This window comes from Polistes canadensis, unplaced genomic scaffold (genome assembly GCF_001313835.1).
Source record: "Polistes canadensis isolate GaletaPanama2010 unplaced genomic scaffold, ASM131383v1 scaffold_262, whole genome shotgun sequence".
Lineage (NCBI taxonomy): Eukaryota > Metazoa > Arthropoda > Insecta > Hymenoptera > Vespidae > Polistes > Polistes canadensis.
This window is the reverse complement of record NW_014569809.1, coordinates 155,920-169,434: the sequence shown is the minus strand read 5'-3', so window position 1 is coordinate 169,434 and position 13,515 is coordinate 155,920. Positions and strand designations below refer to the sequence as shown.

Here is a 13,515-nt window from a genome sequence, read left to right as displayed (position 1 = left end):
ATATATATATATTACGATTTATCAAGATTGTACTAAAAATCCTTCGTGAACAAACTCTTATTGAGATTGTTTAGTTTTTTTTTTTATATAATTTTTACATTGTTTTTATAGATATTTTTCGTTAGATCTGTTTAATCTTCGTTGAGTACTGATTACATTCGTAAGTTTCTGTTCCTTTGAAAAGGGTACAGTACATATATATATATATATACATATATATACATATATATATATATAAATATATTTAGGTTTCTTTTTTGTTTTTTTTTTCTTTTTTATACGTGTATACAGTACATTTTACGTTCAAATAAGTGCAGTTTCTTCTATAAAACTGTTTTAATTTATATATCAAACCTTATGTAAAGATAACCCTCGTGGACTGTGATCATTTTGGATAGAGATTTTTCGCTCTAGTAATCCAAATGAACTTTGCGTTATCAATTATCTAATTTGTTTTATTTTTCTTTTCTTTTTTTTTTCTTTTTTTATTCTATTTTCTTTTTTCTTTTTTTAGAGTTATCAATTGTGCCATTCTTTTTTAAATCCTCCTTGCCGTTTTCTCTTGCCATACCAATAATAACTGTTCGGTTTAAGATCGCTCACACTATTATCATACATTTATGTTCGTCGTCAAGTATCTTGTACGTGTTTAAACATTAATTCAACGTCAATATGACGGCGCAGATAGTGTTGAATATGTTTAGGTACTGTATAAATGTAACGTATATGCCTGGTTAGGAATGTGATGCGAATGTTTTCTTTCTTTTATTTTTTTTTTTTTTTTTTTTTCCAAAGAAAAGAAATATTGGAAAAGGTTTCCTATTTGTAGAAATGGTCAAACGTAGATTTGTGCGGTCTTCGCGCAAGAGTTCTCTAAAACTTTTCGTTGAAAGTAGACAAACTAAAATTCCTTTAGTCAAAGAGAAGACAAATATGATAATTAAGAAAAAATAAAATAAGAGGATTTATAAACTGGGGATGATAATTTTTAACAATGTAACGTTGATTACCAACGACACTGACGATGATATCCACCCTGTGTACATTAATATAAACTTTATTGAAGTATTACGTATTTTAAATACACAATACTTCTATACTTAAAGATAGTGTTCAATACAAAATAAGGACGATTAACTATTAAACTGATGCATCTCCGTTTGAAGAATTATTTCATCGATATACAGACAATAGTTCAAATACATTTTCACTTAATTTATCTATATATATAAATGTTAATATTAATTTAATTTTATTTAGTTCAATAATAATGTTTTCTTCCCACACGCGAGCGAAAAGAGTACAATTGGAAGAAAATCCGCTATAAATGAGTTAAAAATTATCCAACAGTTTGAGATCCTCGTTGTTGAAATCTTCCGCATCATGTTTCTAGCGTGATGATACGTTTTTAGCAAGTAACACGAAAATTCAGGTTTCGTCAGACCTCAAGTATAATGATATAATAAGAATATTACATACATAGTATATACTATAAAAGTTGTATATATCTATATATTTATATTTATATATAGATATATATATAGATATATAAATATTATATTATAAAAGTATATAAGAGAATGAGCTGTATTAAAATACTCCATCGCCACGTACTTGTAATCGTAAACAACAACAACAAAAGTAAAGAAAAGAAAAGAAAAACAAAAAAAATAAGAAGAAAAAATAATAAAAAGAAACACACAGAAAGAGTACACTCTAGGATGGTACGTTTTAGCAAGTAAGTTTGTATACAAGAAAACAGTAACAAAAATACGACATTTAATTGGGAATGAGAATAAAATTAGTGCGCCTGCGAAAGCGAGAAAGAAAGAAAGAAAGGAAGGAAGGAAGGAAGGAAGGAAGGAAGGAAGGAAGGAAAGAAGGTAGAATGAGAGTGAGAGCAAGAAAGGATGAAGAGAGAAGAAAAAGGAAAAAGATAAAGAGAAGGAAAAGCCGAAGAAGAGAAAGCGAGATGATAGATGGTGGGTCTTTTAAAATAGAAAGCAAGCCAAATGTGGAACTAAGAAAAGATAATTCGCAATATTATTATGTATGCGTAATTGTCTCGAAACGTTTATAGAAAGGGAGGACAAAAATTATTAACAAAATAGCTTTATGACTTATACAAATGGGAATGAAAGAGAGAAAGAGAGAAAGTGAGAAAGTGAGAGAGAAGAGAGAAGAGAGACAAGTATTTTTTTTCTTTTTTTTTTTTCAAAATCTCTACATCTTTTTAAAAAGATAAAGATTGTGGGAAGTAACGTCACGAAATGTTGGCAGTCTATTTGAGAACCAGTGTTTTCATATTCGACGGAATTTTTTGTACCTTTAAATGTGAAAGAAGAAAAAAGAAATGAAAGAAATTATCCGTCTCGTCGAGTATTTAAAAGTTGGTGTTCCTAAAGAAAATAACATATTTCAAATAGTTCATTCTCTACCTATATCTAATCTCTCTCACTCTTTCTATCTATTTTTCTCATACATACACATACACTCAGTCTCATCTTCATCCCTCTTTCTTCCTCTCTCGCTCTCTTTTTTGAAAAGAAAAGAAAAGAAAGGGGAAAAAAAACAAAAACAAAAAAAATGAAAGGAAAAACAATTCTCCGGTGCCTTCGCATAGCGCTGGAACTTTTATTCGTATCTTCGAAATGTAACTTTTTCAACGAGTGAATTTGAAAGAAATGTAGCGTTGTGCGTGACTTCTTCTTTTTATCGAACACACACACGCGTATACCTGCTCAGCGGTGCGTTACGGGGGGCCAGGGGGTAGGAGATGATAGGGGTAGTTAATTAAAGGAACCCCCACGCAAATTGGAATTTTTATTCGCGGCTAGATTTTGACTGAAATTTCATTTTAGATTTGTTTATTACAAAAATGTGTATGAAACATTGATTTGGAAATTTTGGGACTGAGATTCTCTGTTAATGGGGGAGGGGAAGGTAGGGGTTGGGCCCTTTTTGCACGCTGGATAACGCGCCGCTGTACCTGCTGCTGCTGCTTCCTTCATCTTCTTTTTCGCGTATAAGATCTTTGCGCGTTTTAAGTTCGTGTACGCGAAAGAGAAATAAAGAGAAAAAAATAGAAAAAGAGAGTGAGAGTGAAAGTGTGTGTGTGAGAGAGAGAGAGAGAGAGAAAGAAAGAAAGGTAGAAAGAGACGAAGATAACGGAGAAAAGTAAAATTAAATATTTTTAGTAACTAAAAAAATGATTGTAATCATTGAAAACGACGACGACGACGATGATGATGATAATGATGATGATAATGATGATGATGATGATGATAATGACGATAATGATGATGATAATGAATAACAATAATGATGATAATCATAATGATGGATCATATATGACCGATAAAGAAAAAAGAACATTGACATCCATGTTTGTATCTTTTTTAGAAACTTTTTAGTTCTCTTTTTTGAACATGTCGAACATGTTGTAGAAAATCGGTTTTCGTATTTGATGATTTGAACACGCGTTTAGAGATCGTGTACTTAATAATTCGTGCGACTTAAAACGCAAAATAATATATTTTTGCATTAAGCTATTAGAATCTTTTTCTACACTCTTACATATATATATACATAAAAATATAAATAATTGTATACTTAAATCATAAAGTACTTAGTGTACTTAATTCGATAACTTCGAGTTAAAATAATTAGACATATACTTTGTCGTTCTTACGGCGGCGCGTTATGGTTTCATGGGGGGGTGAAAGGGGTGGGAAGTTGCAAGGTAAATTTTAATTTAGTATATAGTCCACGCATAGCATTGAATTTTTCTTCAATAAAAAATCTCTGGTATACTCTGTTTTATGTTCACATACAAGAAATTAAATAATAATAATAATTGTAGATGTAATTATATATAGAACAAAATTACATACACGATATTAATGTGTTCTACTTAATTCAGGGGTTTCAATCAATTGCATTTTTCGTTCATAAATTAAAACGCGCCGCCTGCAGTTGCACCTTAACTTTTTTATTGTAATATTTTCCTTTTGTCTTTTAACGTAGCAACGTCAAAAATGAAAGGAGGAAAAGGAAGAAGACAAAAAGAATAGAAAGAATGAATGTTGCATCGATGATATTGAGCAATGAAAGTAAACGTTTGATGATGGATCGTCAAATTGATATTGGTTTTTAAGTTAATCGAAAATATTGTTTTAAGAAAAAGAAAATAGAAAGAAAAGATGGAAAGAATGAATGAATGATTCGATGGTGATGATGATGATGATGATGATAATGATGATGATCAATTGATCTCAAAAGATGAAAAATGAAATGTCAGGAAAGGAAGGATTTGTGTTAATAATATTTCTACTCTTTACTCTGGCTCGTTCGGTCGTACATAAACATTTAATAATGTAACAGCGTGTCGATTAGAGATTAACGTCTTCCTATATTTTTTAATGACAGAAGCGTTATCTCTCCTGATTAAATACAAAAAAAGATAGAAAGAAAGAAAGACAAAGACAAAGACGTTCGTCGTTTTTCCATTACGTGGGCATCGTTCGTTATGCTCAAACACGCATTAAAAGTAGATATCGCAAAGTTAACTTTTTCCCGTATACCTGAATAAAATATGTCCTGGATTATCCTGGATTGTCCTGAATTTTCTAGACAAAATGGCACTTTTTACGGTTTACCGTTGTTTAGAATATTAATATTCTAAACAGCTTATTTTATTGTACTGCATTCATACACATTATTGTAATACGCTGTGCATAATATACATATATATATAAATATAAAATAATCTATTGTTCAAAACAATTAGAGGATCATTACTGTGAACTGATTTTTTATAAAGAGAGAGAGAGTAGTAGTATCATCAATCCAAACGAATGATTTGAATTAATCATTTTTCATTGCTTTTTTTATTTATTTCTTTTTTTTACAAAACAACAATTTTAGAAACTGTCTGCCCCCCTCCCGCATTTTGAAACGAGGACAATTATTGCAATAAGCGATCCTTTACTTGTTTTGAACAATTTAAAGATGAAAAACAATTTAAGATGAAAACCTTAGGCCCTTAATTTGTAGGATTAGGGTTTCGAGGCAATAAATAATCGAGAATATACACACAAAATATATGTTACTCATTGTATAAAAGAAAATGATTTCTAGCAATTCTAGATAAGGGCTGGAATGAATAATATCCATGCCTAGGATTAATTATTACGGGAAAGAGTTAAATAGAATATTTTCAAACACAGACCTTTGTGTAATAGCCATTGTTCTCGATGGACAAAGATGAAGAAATTCTTATTTACTTGCGCTAAAAAAATATAAAGAGAAATAAATAAATGAAGAAAGGAAGGAAGAAAGAAAGAAAGAATAATAAATGCATAAAAGAACACACACACACATCCACATCCACACACATACGTATACAACACATATACATACATATAAACATTATTACACACTTCATGTTGTAAATCAAATAGAATTTCTCCGAAGGATGAGTGTGTAATGGATGAGAAAAAATATTTTTCTACGAAACGTCGAAACTCTTAATCGTACTAAAAATCGATCGATAGAGCCAAAAGTGAACTCGATTGAAAGCCTTCGTACAAGAAACGCATGATCTTCGAATGGGTCAAACTAAAAGGTGTGGTTTGCAACCCAAAAAAAAACAAAATAGAAAAGAAAGAAACGATAGGAATGTGGCCTAATCAATCCATTTTAATTATCATTAGTATTATTATTATTATTATTATTAAATATAAAGGTGTAACAAAAGAAATGTAGAATCCTCTATGTTGAAGGAAAAGAATTTATAATTTGTATTCACCGTTTTATTTTCTTAATGTTTAATAGTTTTGTTATAATTTTTGGTACTGTAACTCAACCAACAAATCACATTCCTATCGATTAAAGTAGATATTATTGATTTTTCTTATTTTTTGGGTGCGAACCAACAACAAAAGCCTTGTACTCTCCTCGTTCGTCAATGAAGAACAAACAAACAAACAAACAAATAAAATGTTTTAGTTTGTTCGGTTTGTCGTCGTCCACTTGGTGTGCATGCGTGCGTGTAATAACACAAAAAAATATACGTTTTAAAATGCGTGCGATAATTTTGTCGTCGTGTTGTGTTGTGTAGTAATTAAAAAAAAAGAAAAAGGGTGTGCGAACGAGTGAGAGATGAGAATTACGGATCGATCGAAGGGAAAATTGTGGAAGAATAAGAAGTTACGTATATTTACAAAGAAAAGAAAAGAAAAAAAAAAGAAAAGAAAAGAATATGATGATGATGATGATGATGATGAAGAAGAAGAAGAAGAAGAAGAAGAAGAAGAAGAAGAAAAGAAAAAAAGAAAAAAATTCCTCGACATAGTACAAAGCATTTAAAAAAAGCTCAATCATTTTCTTTTTCTTTTTTTTTTTTTTTTATTCTTAGAGGGGCTCGTCTATTAAAATAAAACATGAAGCAGAAAATTTAGAAAGAACATGATAATGATCTTAAATCAATATATATATATATATATAACCGATAAAAAGATAATATTCTTTTTGTTCAGGCATATCCTAATTTTGTTCTGTTTTCATCATTATTATTATTATTATTATTATTATTATTATTATTATTTCGTGAATAACTTCCTTGTCCTTTAAATCTACAAAAAAAAAAAAAAACCCACCCCCATAAAGTTGAACATTTGTACCGTAGTCTTCCAGGGTACAAAACATGCAGTTCTTTCGTCGTCGTGTATAAATCAAAAGAAATACATACGAAGATTTTGGAATGGGAAAAAAAAGGGAATGAAAAAGAATGTGAGAGAGAGAGAGAGTACGCAATATAAAATAGAATGTATGTGTTTGTTTGTGTGTATGTGTGTGTATGTGTGTGAAAGAGAGATAGAAAAAGGAATAGGAAAAGCGTGAAAAATGGTGGAGAGAAAAAGCATTAAAGGAAAAAGAAATTGAATGGAAAAGAAAGAGATATGAGAAAAACAAAAAGAAAATAAATTGTGTATAACTTAGGCGATCCCTCTGATGATCTCAGCGTTTTATTTTTGTATAGAGTGCATAAAACGTGTAACTTTCAGGAACGCATAAGGGGGAAAGAAATAAACTAAAACAAAAAAAAAAAGATGGATAATTAGGATGAAAAAAACAAAACAAGGGGGGGGGGCTCAAGACTTATATGAATAAGGAAGGAAGATATGAAGAAGATGTGAAGTTGAAGATAAAAGATAAAGAAGAAGAAGAAGAAGATTAAAAAAACACACATGCGTTTAGAAAGATATGTAGGTATAATATAGCAACCATACAGAGAGAAGACGAATTTAGGCTACGAAGTGACGGAAGTTTAAAGTTTGTGAACATTTTTCAAATATTTCCCAGTGCGCTGCTTTATGTAATACCCTACATAATACATATACATATATAAAAATTGTAAAAAAATGCTGGAAAAAGTGCAAACGTCGTTGAAGTTTTATTTTTAACAACCGATCATCCTCGTTTGCTCCCATTTTTCTCTTTTAGAAAGAATAGAATTCTATTTAGAATGAAAAGATATATTCTTTACTCCAAGATCGCAGATTTAAACAAATTTACTTATTTTTTAATATAATAATGAATTTATTTTATCATCACTTTTTGCTACAATCGATAACAGAGCGTTTTCTTTTCTTTCTTTCTTTTTTTTTTTTGTTTTTTTATTATTATTTTTTATGTTAACTGTTTTTCCTTTTCTTTTATTTACTTTCTACCCATCTTGCCTGGCGTGTACATAATCATCTTTGTACACTATTAAAATTATAATACCACAAAATCGATAGACAGTCAATTATTCTCCATAAATATAAATAATATACAAGAATAATACAACATAATAGTATTATTAATAATAATCAAGTAAAATTTATAATAGTACTAAAAAGATGACTGTGAAGCAGTGATAACGGTAGCGGAAGTAGTGGCAATAGGGATTGTAACAATAATAATAATCATATTATAATAAAATAACGATATAATAAGGTATACATATACACGTTCATTTTGTAACGTAAGTATATGTATATGTGAGTCAGTGTATGTTTGTTAATACATGAACAGTGTAAATGTAAAGTACCAACTATTAATTAATTACATTCACTCTTTTTCTTTCTCTCTCTCACTCACTCTTTTTTTAATATTTTTTCTTTTTACCAAAGTTTTATGCACTTAATAACAGACACGCTTTTAGGCAAAATGTCATAAAATATTAAATATCGAATTTGACTCCGCCGTTTCCTCAAAAGATTTATAAATGTGTTCATCTTATTTGCTAATAAGAAAGAATAGAGATATAATAACCATTTGTCGCGTAGTAACTTTTAGCTAACAACATTTAGCGCATTATTCATTTAAACAGTAACGAAAATATTTTTTAAAGATACATAACAGTCGGTGCTTTCCGCGATTATTATTTAACAGAAGTAGTATATAATTTAAATTAAATTCTTTTTTCTCTTTTTCTCTCTCTCTTTTTTCGACTTAGAAGACTAATTTTTGTAAATAAATTATCGCGAGTTAAGTAATATTGACGATATTCATTTGCAACAAATTCAAAAAGGATCCCCGATCGTTTGCTTCTATAAGATAATTAACAATATGTTTCGTTTGCGTGTTAAAGTCGTCTCCTGTCGACTATAATTGACCAAAAATCGCTACGCGATCAACTTGTTGGCCATTCCTGCGGTACATATAATATATTTACAATATATCAAACAAATCAAAGTAATATCTACGATTTTACTTTACTCGCGATCACAGATTTGAATAAAAACATATCAAACGATTATCAATCTGGAAAACTCGTAAATGTAACAAACGGCTGCATAATACAAACTTATTATCAAAATAATGAAAGCTTATTAATAATGTTTCATCTGCTGCTCGTATCGATACACGTTAAGAGGCAATAACGTTGAACTGCTCGATAAATTGTGATTTAGCAATATTATTTTTCTTTCAATATTAATCACAATTGAAAATGTTTTATTAAAATTCTAATAAAGTTCAACCTTGAAAAATTCGTTTTTTTTCCTAAGATATAAAAAAAAAAGATTTCTTTGCTCATGATATTGGTGTAAAAACAATATAACGGTTTTACAGCTAAGTACGCAAAATTGAAAACGGAGGCGGGCCAGCTTGCCTCATCATCATAGCAAAACTACTCAGTCCTTCTTCGTTGGTACTTTGACCATTTTGGTTATTTTGCGAACTATTTAAAATTTTATTTCTACTACTGTTGTGACTCTGTAAATGCTTTTTCAAATGATCTTTCCTATAAAAGGCTTTACCACACTCAGTACAAATTTGATTTTTACTGCCAGAATGAATAATCATGTGGCGTGCAAGATGCTCGTTACGTTTGAATGCCTTACAGCACATATTGCATTGATAAGGTCTATCTTTATTGTGGCCTTGTTTATGTCGATCAAGATGTTCTTTACGTTTCAAGCTTGCACCACAGATATCACAAATATGAGGCCGCTGCCGATGATCCTCCAGGTGTTCATGCAACGCTTCGCGATCTTCAAATCTATATGCGCATTCTGGACAATGATATATCAGCATACCTTTAATAAAATTTGAAACAACATTATGACAACCTTACTGACGTGTGAATATCAAATGTCATTTGAAGTAATATATTTATGATTAAACATTCACCATTAATGTGCTGTGGTTCTACTTCAAATTCAAGCTTGGGTCTAACTTCTTGACAATTGTGTGAAGAATTATTGCTATTATCCTCGTATTTAGTTACATACGGCAAACCTAAAGTACTAGAACAACGTGCCAAATATTCTGAAGTAAGTCTGAAATCTATTTGCAAGGGATCAGTCATCGTAGCTGCATCTACTTTTTGAATGGTTTGTGTGCTGGAAGATTGATGCGATATTTGAGGACATGTCTCCTTATTCCCACAATTATTTTCATTTCTATTTTCATCTGTTTGCTGCACATGCTGTGGTGGATGAGTAGGATACGTATATCCTGTCATGTTTGGTTGTGGATGGTCATGTATTTCAGATGGATATTTCACATTATGTGGATTATAAGCCATGTTATATTAAATCACACTAATTTAACTGCCTTCTAGCATTTGTGCCTATAAAATTGAACAAAATTTTAGATTTTATTTATTATTTTCATATGACATTAAATCATTTTTAAATGGTGAGAAGAGGAACATTTAAATGCTTACCTTCTAACAGTGCTTTTTACAACACCGGCACATTACAAGTTGTTATTTCTTCGTATTAAACTTGATCATTATTACCACATTGTTAATTCATTAAAACTGTAAATGCCTAGAGTTTATAGAAAAAGTTTTGAACAAATCATTTCATCCTGACATGAGAGGACATCCGTTAAAGTAAGTTAATATTCTTTCATAAAAGTTTCCGCTTGTACAATAATTGTCTTCTGCGATATGATATCATTGAATTAAAATTCTGCAATATAAAAAATCGTATCGAATTTATATTATTATATCATCATATGTTAGATTTTTATTTTATTTGTTATATACAATAATTATTTCTACGATAGAATAATTAGAAAATAATCAAAAAATGTTGGAAATCTGAGCGTACATTAAATGCATGCAAATAGAAAATAAAAAATATTGCATTGGTCGGCGAAGAATGTCACCCATGTAATCTCGAATCTCCTTCCTTTGCCTTCAGAAATAACGTCAGAGATTAAAAAAAAGAAGAAGTATTTTCTTACCATGTAACAAGAATTAAATTGACAGAAGAAAGTGAATGGACGAGAACTGATCACCTAATGCACGATTTATATAAAACTAATTTCTAATTATAATCTAAGATTGATTGTGAAATCAAAGAATGTATTTTAACTCGTAACGTTTCGTCAACGTTCGTTACCACGATAAAGAACGAAAAAGTCTGATTGACCAGGTCAGGACAGGTGTTACTCTCCGTCCCTTTCTCTCTCACTCTCCTCTCTCTCTCTCTCTCTTTCTCTTTCATTCTCGACCCCCCACCCTTTCACTCTTTTTCTAATTCTTTCTCTTTCTTTTTTTAATTCCTATTTTTCCAAAGAATTCAGGCTTTTCTTTCCCCGATGAATTTGAAAAAAGTCATTAACCCTAAGCCATAGTTGCAGGACGACAATTTTCCCATCAACATGCACTTACCATCGGGTGATGTTCACGTAGAAAACAGTGACGTTCGTTCCTATTTGTTTGTATCCAGTTCGGCCATCTTTATCTATCAGCTGCTTTGCGATCCGTTCGTACTTTCTCTCTCTTTCTTTCTTTTTCTTTCTTTCTTTTTCTCTTTCTTTTCTGTATCTTTATCTCCGTGATTGTAGAATTACTTGTTCGTCCTTCGTACAGAGTGCATTCTCTTGATAAATCTTTTATCACATATTATTGTTTGCAATGATCTACCTGTTATCGATTTATACACGCATAACGTAATATTTTTATCATATTTTTTAAGTTTCTAATATATATTTAATAAACGTATGCAATTAATGTAAGTAAGATCGAAATGAAAAGGAGAGCATTTAATCGAATTCAAAATAGGCGGCGATATCTTGCTACAATAATAGCGCCTTTTGATTGAACATTTGATTGAACCAATAGTACGCACTTTGTGTACACTACTAGTTATTAAAAGTTACTAGGAAATAAGAAAGTTTCAAATATATTGAAATTCTAGTAAAATGGCTAAGCCGATATCGGTAATAATAGTGTTCTACCTTTATCTTACCAAAAGAATAAAATTTTAACCGCAGAAAGAAAAGAATAATTGCAGATAGTTGCTCACTAATTGCTCATTTAAAACTCATAATTGCTTGCTTTATTTTCGCATTTTTTTTACTGTCGGTAATACGACTTATCGACCGAGATCTGATGGTAAATTACCAACAGTACGTTTACTCCGTCGATAAAACAGAGGATTATTTAATCTGTCGGTAAAACAGATCACTATTACTTTACCGATAAAACAGAATACTATTACTCAGTCGGTAAAACAGTACTTTTTAAAATAATTCACTGCAAAAAAAAAGAATAATTGCGCTTTATTTCTTAGTTATTGCATATTTCAAACCTATAGTTTCTGGCTTTATTTCCGCGTTTTTTTACTGTCGGTAAGGTAAAGGTAGAGCACTACTATTACCATAGTCAGCTTAGCTATGTTACTAGAATTTCAGTATATTTGAGACCTTCTTATTTCCTAATAACTTTTTATAACTAGGTGAGTACACAATGTGAATGTGTAAATAAATTCTATGTACATTTTAAAGCATTTATTTAGAAATCTAATATAGATATTTTATTATATATATTTATATAGTTATATGTATATATATATTTATATTTTAGTGAAATGTTAAAGTTTAAGAGTATGTACAATATATTTTTAAGAAAAATAATAATTTAATCATTAAGGAATCTTTACGTAAAACATATAAACTTTTTTTACATACTACTTATAATTTAAAAAGTGTGTTTGTCAGCTCCGACGTACGACTCGAGTTACGATTAATATATTAGTATTACTAGTCGTTTTAAATGAAAGATCGTTATGACAAAACGTTATATGAAAATGGTAACGTAAAGCTTCGAAATTTAATCGATTGCACTAGAATGAATTATACTTTTTTAAAAAGGTAATTGGTAAATTGATTTTCCTACTTTATCATCGTTAGTAGGAGTCTTTTTAAATTTGAAGAACGTTTGCAATATCCGAATCAAGGGGAATTATAAATATACTACGTAGTAAATAATGCATCTGTTTATTTCTTTTTAATTATATTAAGACCGAATCTATCTTACGAATGTATAAAAATGGTATCGTTAAAGATTTGCCAAGTTTAAATAACGCGCAACTAAACATTTCTAAAAATATATTTCTCACAACAAATAAAAACACATCTTGCAATTAAAGAAACAACGATGATTCAATATCGTCAATATCACAAATTACATTCGATGATACCTCTTTTCGTGATTCATTCGTTCTTCTTGATAATATTCGTTGATTTCACGATATCGAATGAAAAATAAAACAATATATATATATAATAGGGGTCTACCGATATTAGCTACAATATTGTGTGAATCATATCGAGAACCCTCTTGGTCATTCAGTTACCGGCCGGAAGTCATGCGTAAATATGGTAAAAATAAGGAGGCGTTGTTAAAACTATAGTACAAGACAATGTTGTACAATTTTTCTTAATCTTCGAGCCATTCTTTTTTCTTTTGCAATTAATATTTCACGAGTCATAGAAGGACAGATAATCGAAGAGTCAATTAATGTTACGTGTAACAATTATTGGTGCATAAGGAAATTTATAAATACAACGCAGCAACATTAATAATAACAATGTGTCTGTTATAAATATTTTGTTCGAAAAAAACAAAAACAAAAAAACTATGTCATCCCGTAGGATGAAACCAAACGAAAACGGAAGACAACGTTAACACGAAATTACTCGTGGGAGAGTATTTTAACAGGTTCG

The 13,515-nt window shown here is 30.1% G+C and overlaps 1 protein-coding gene across 2 annotated transcripts; it reads right to left on the bottom strand.

Moving 5' to 3' along the window:
• Positions 1–7,251: 7,251 nt before the first annotated feature.
• LOC106790828 (zinc finger protein 175-like) lies at positions 7,252–11,461 on the bottom strand. Of its 2 annotated transcripts, none has more exons than XM_014756004.1 (4): positions 11,177–11,461; positions 10,220–10,469; positions 9,682–10,123; positions 7,252–9,587 (listed from the first exon to the last, which is right to left on the bottom strand). In XM_014756004.1, exons 3-4 carry the CDS (start codon positions 10,076–10,078, stop codon positions 9,121–9,123), a joined length of 864 nt encoding a protein of 287 aa, XP_014611490.1. In that variant the 5' UTR covers positions 10,079–10,123; positions 10,220–10,469; positions 11,177–11,461; the 3' UTR covers positions 7,252–9,120. The 2 variants fall into 2 exon arrangements, with proteins under 2 accessions (XP_014611490.1, XP_014611491.1); XM_014756005.1 differs by lacking the exon at positions 11,177–11,461 and adding an exon at positions 10,747–11,020.
• Between the last annotated feature and the right edge of the window lie 2,054 nt (positions 11,462–13,515).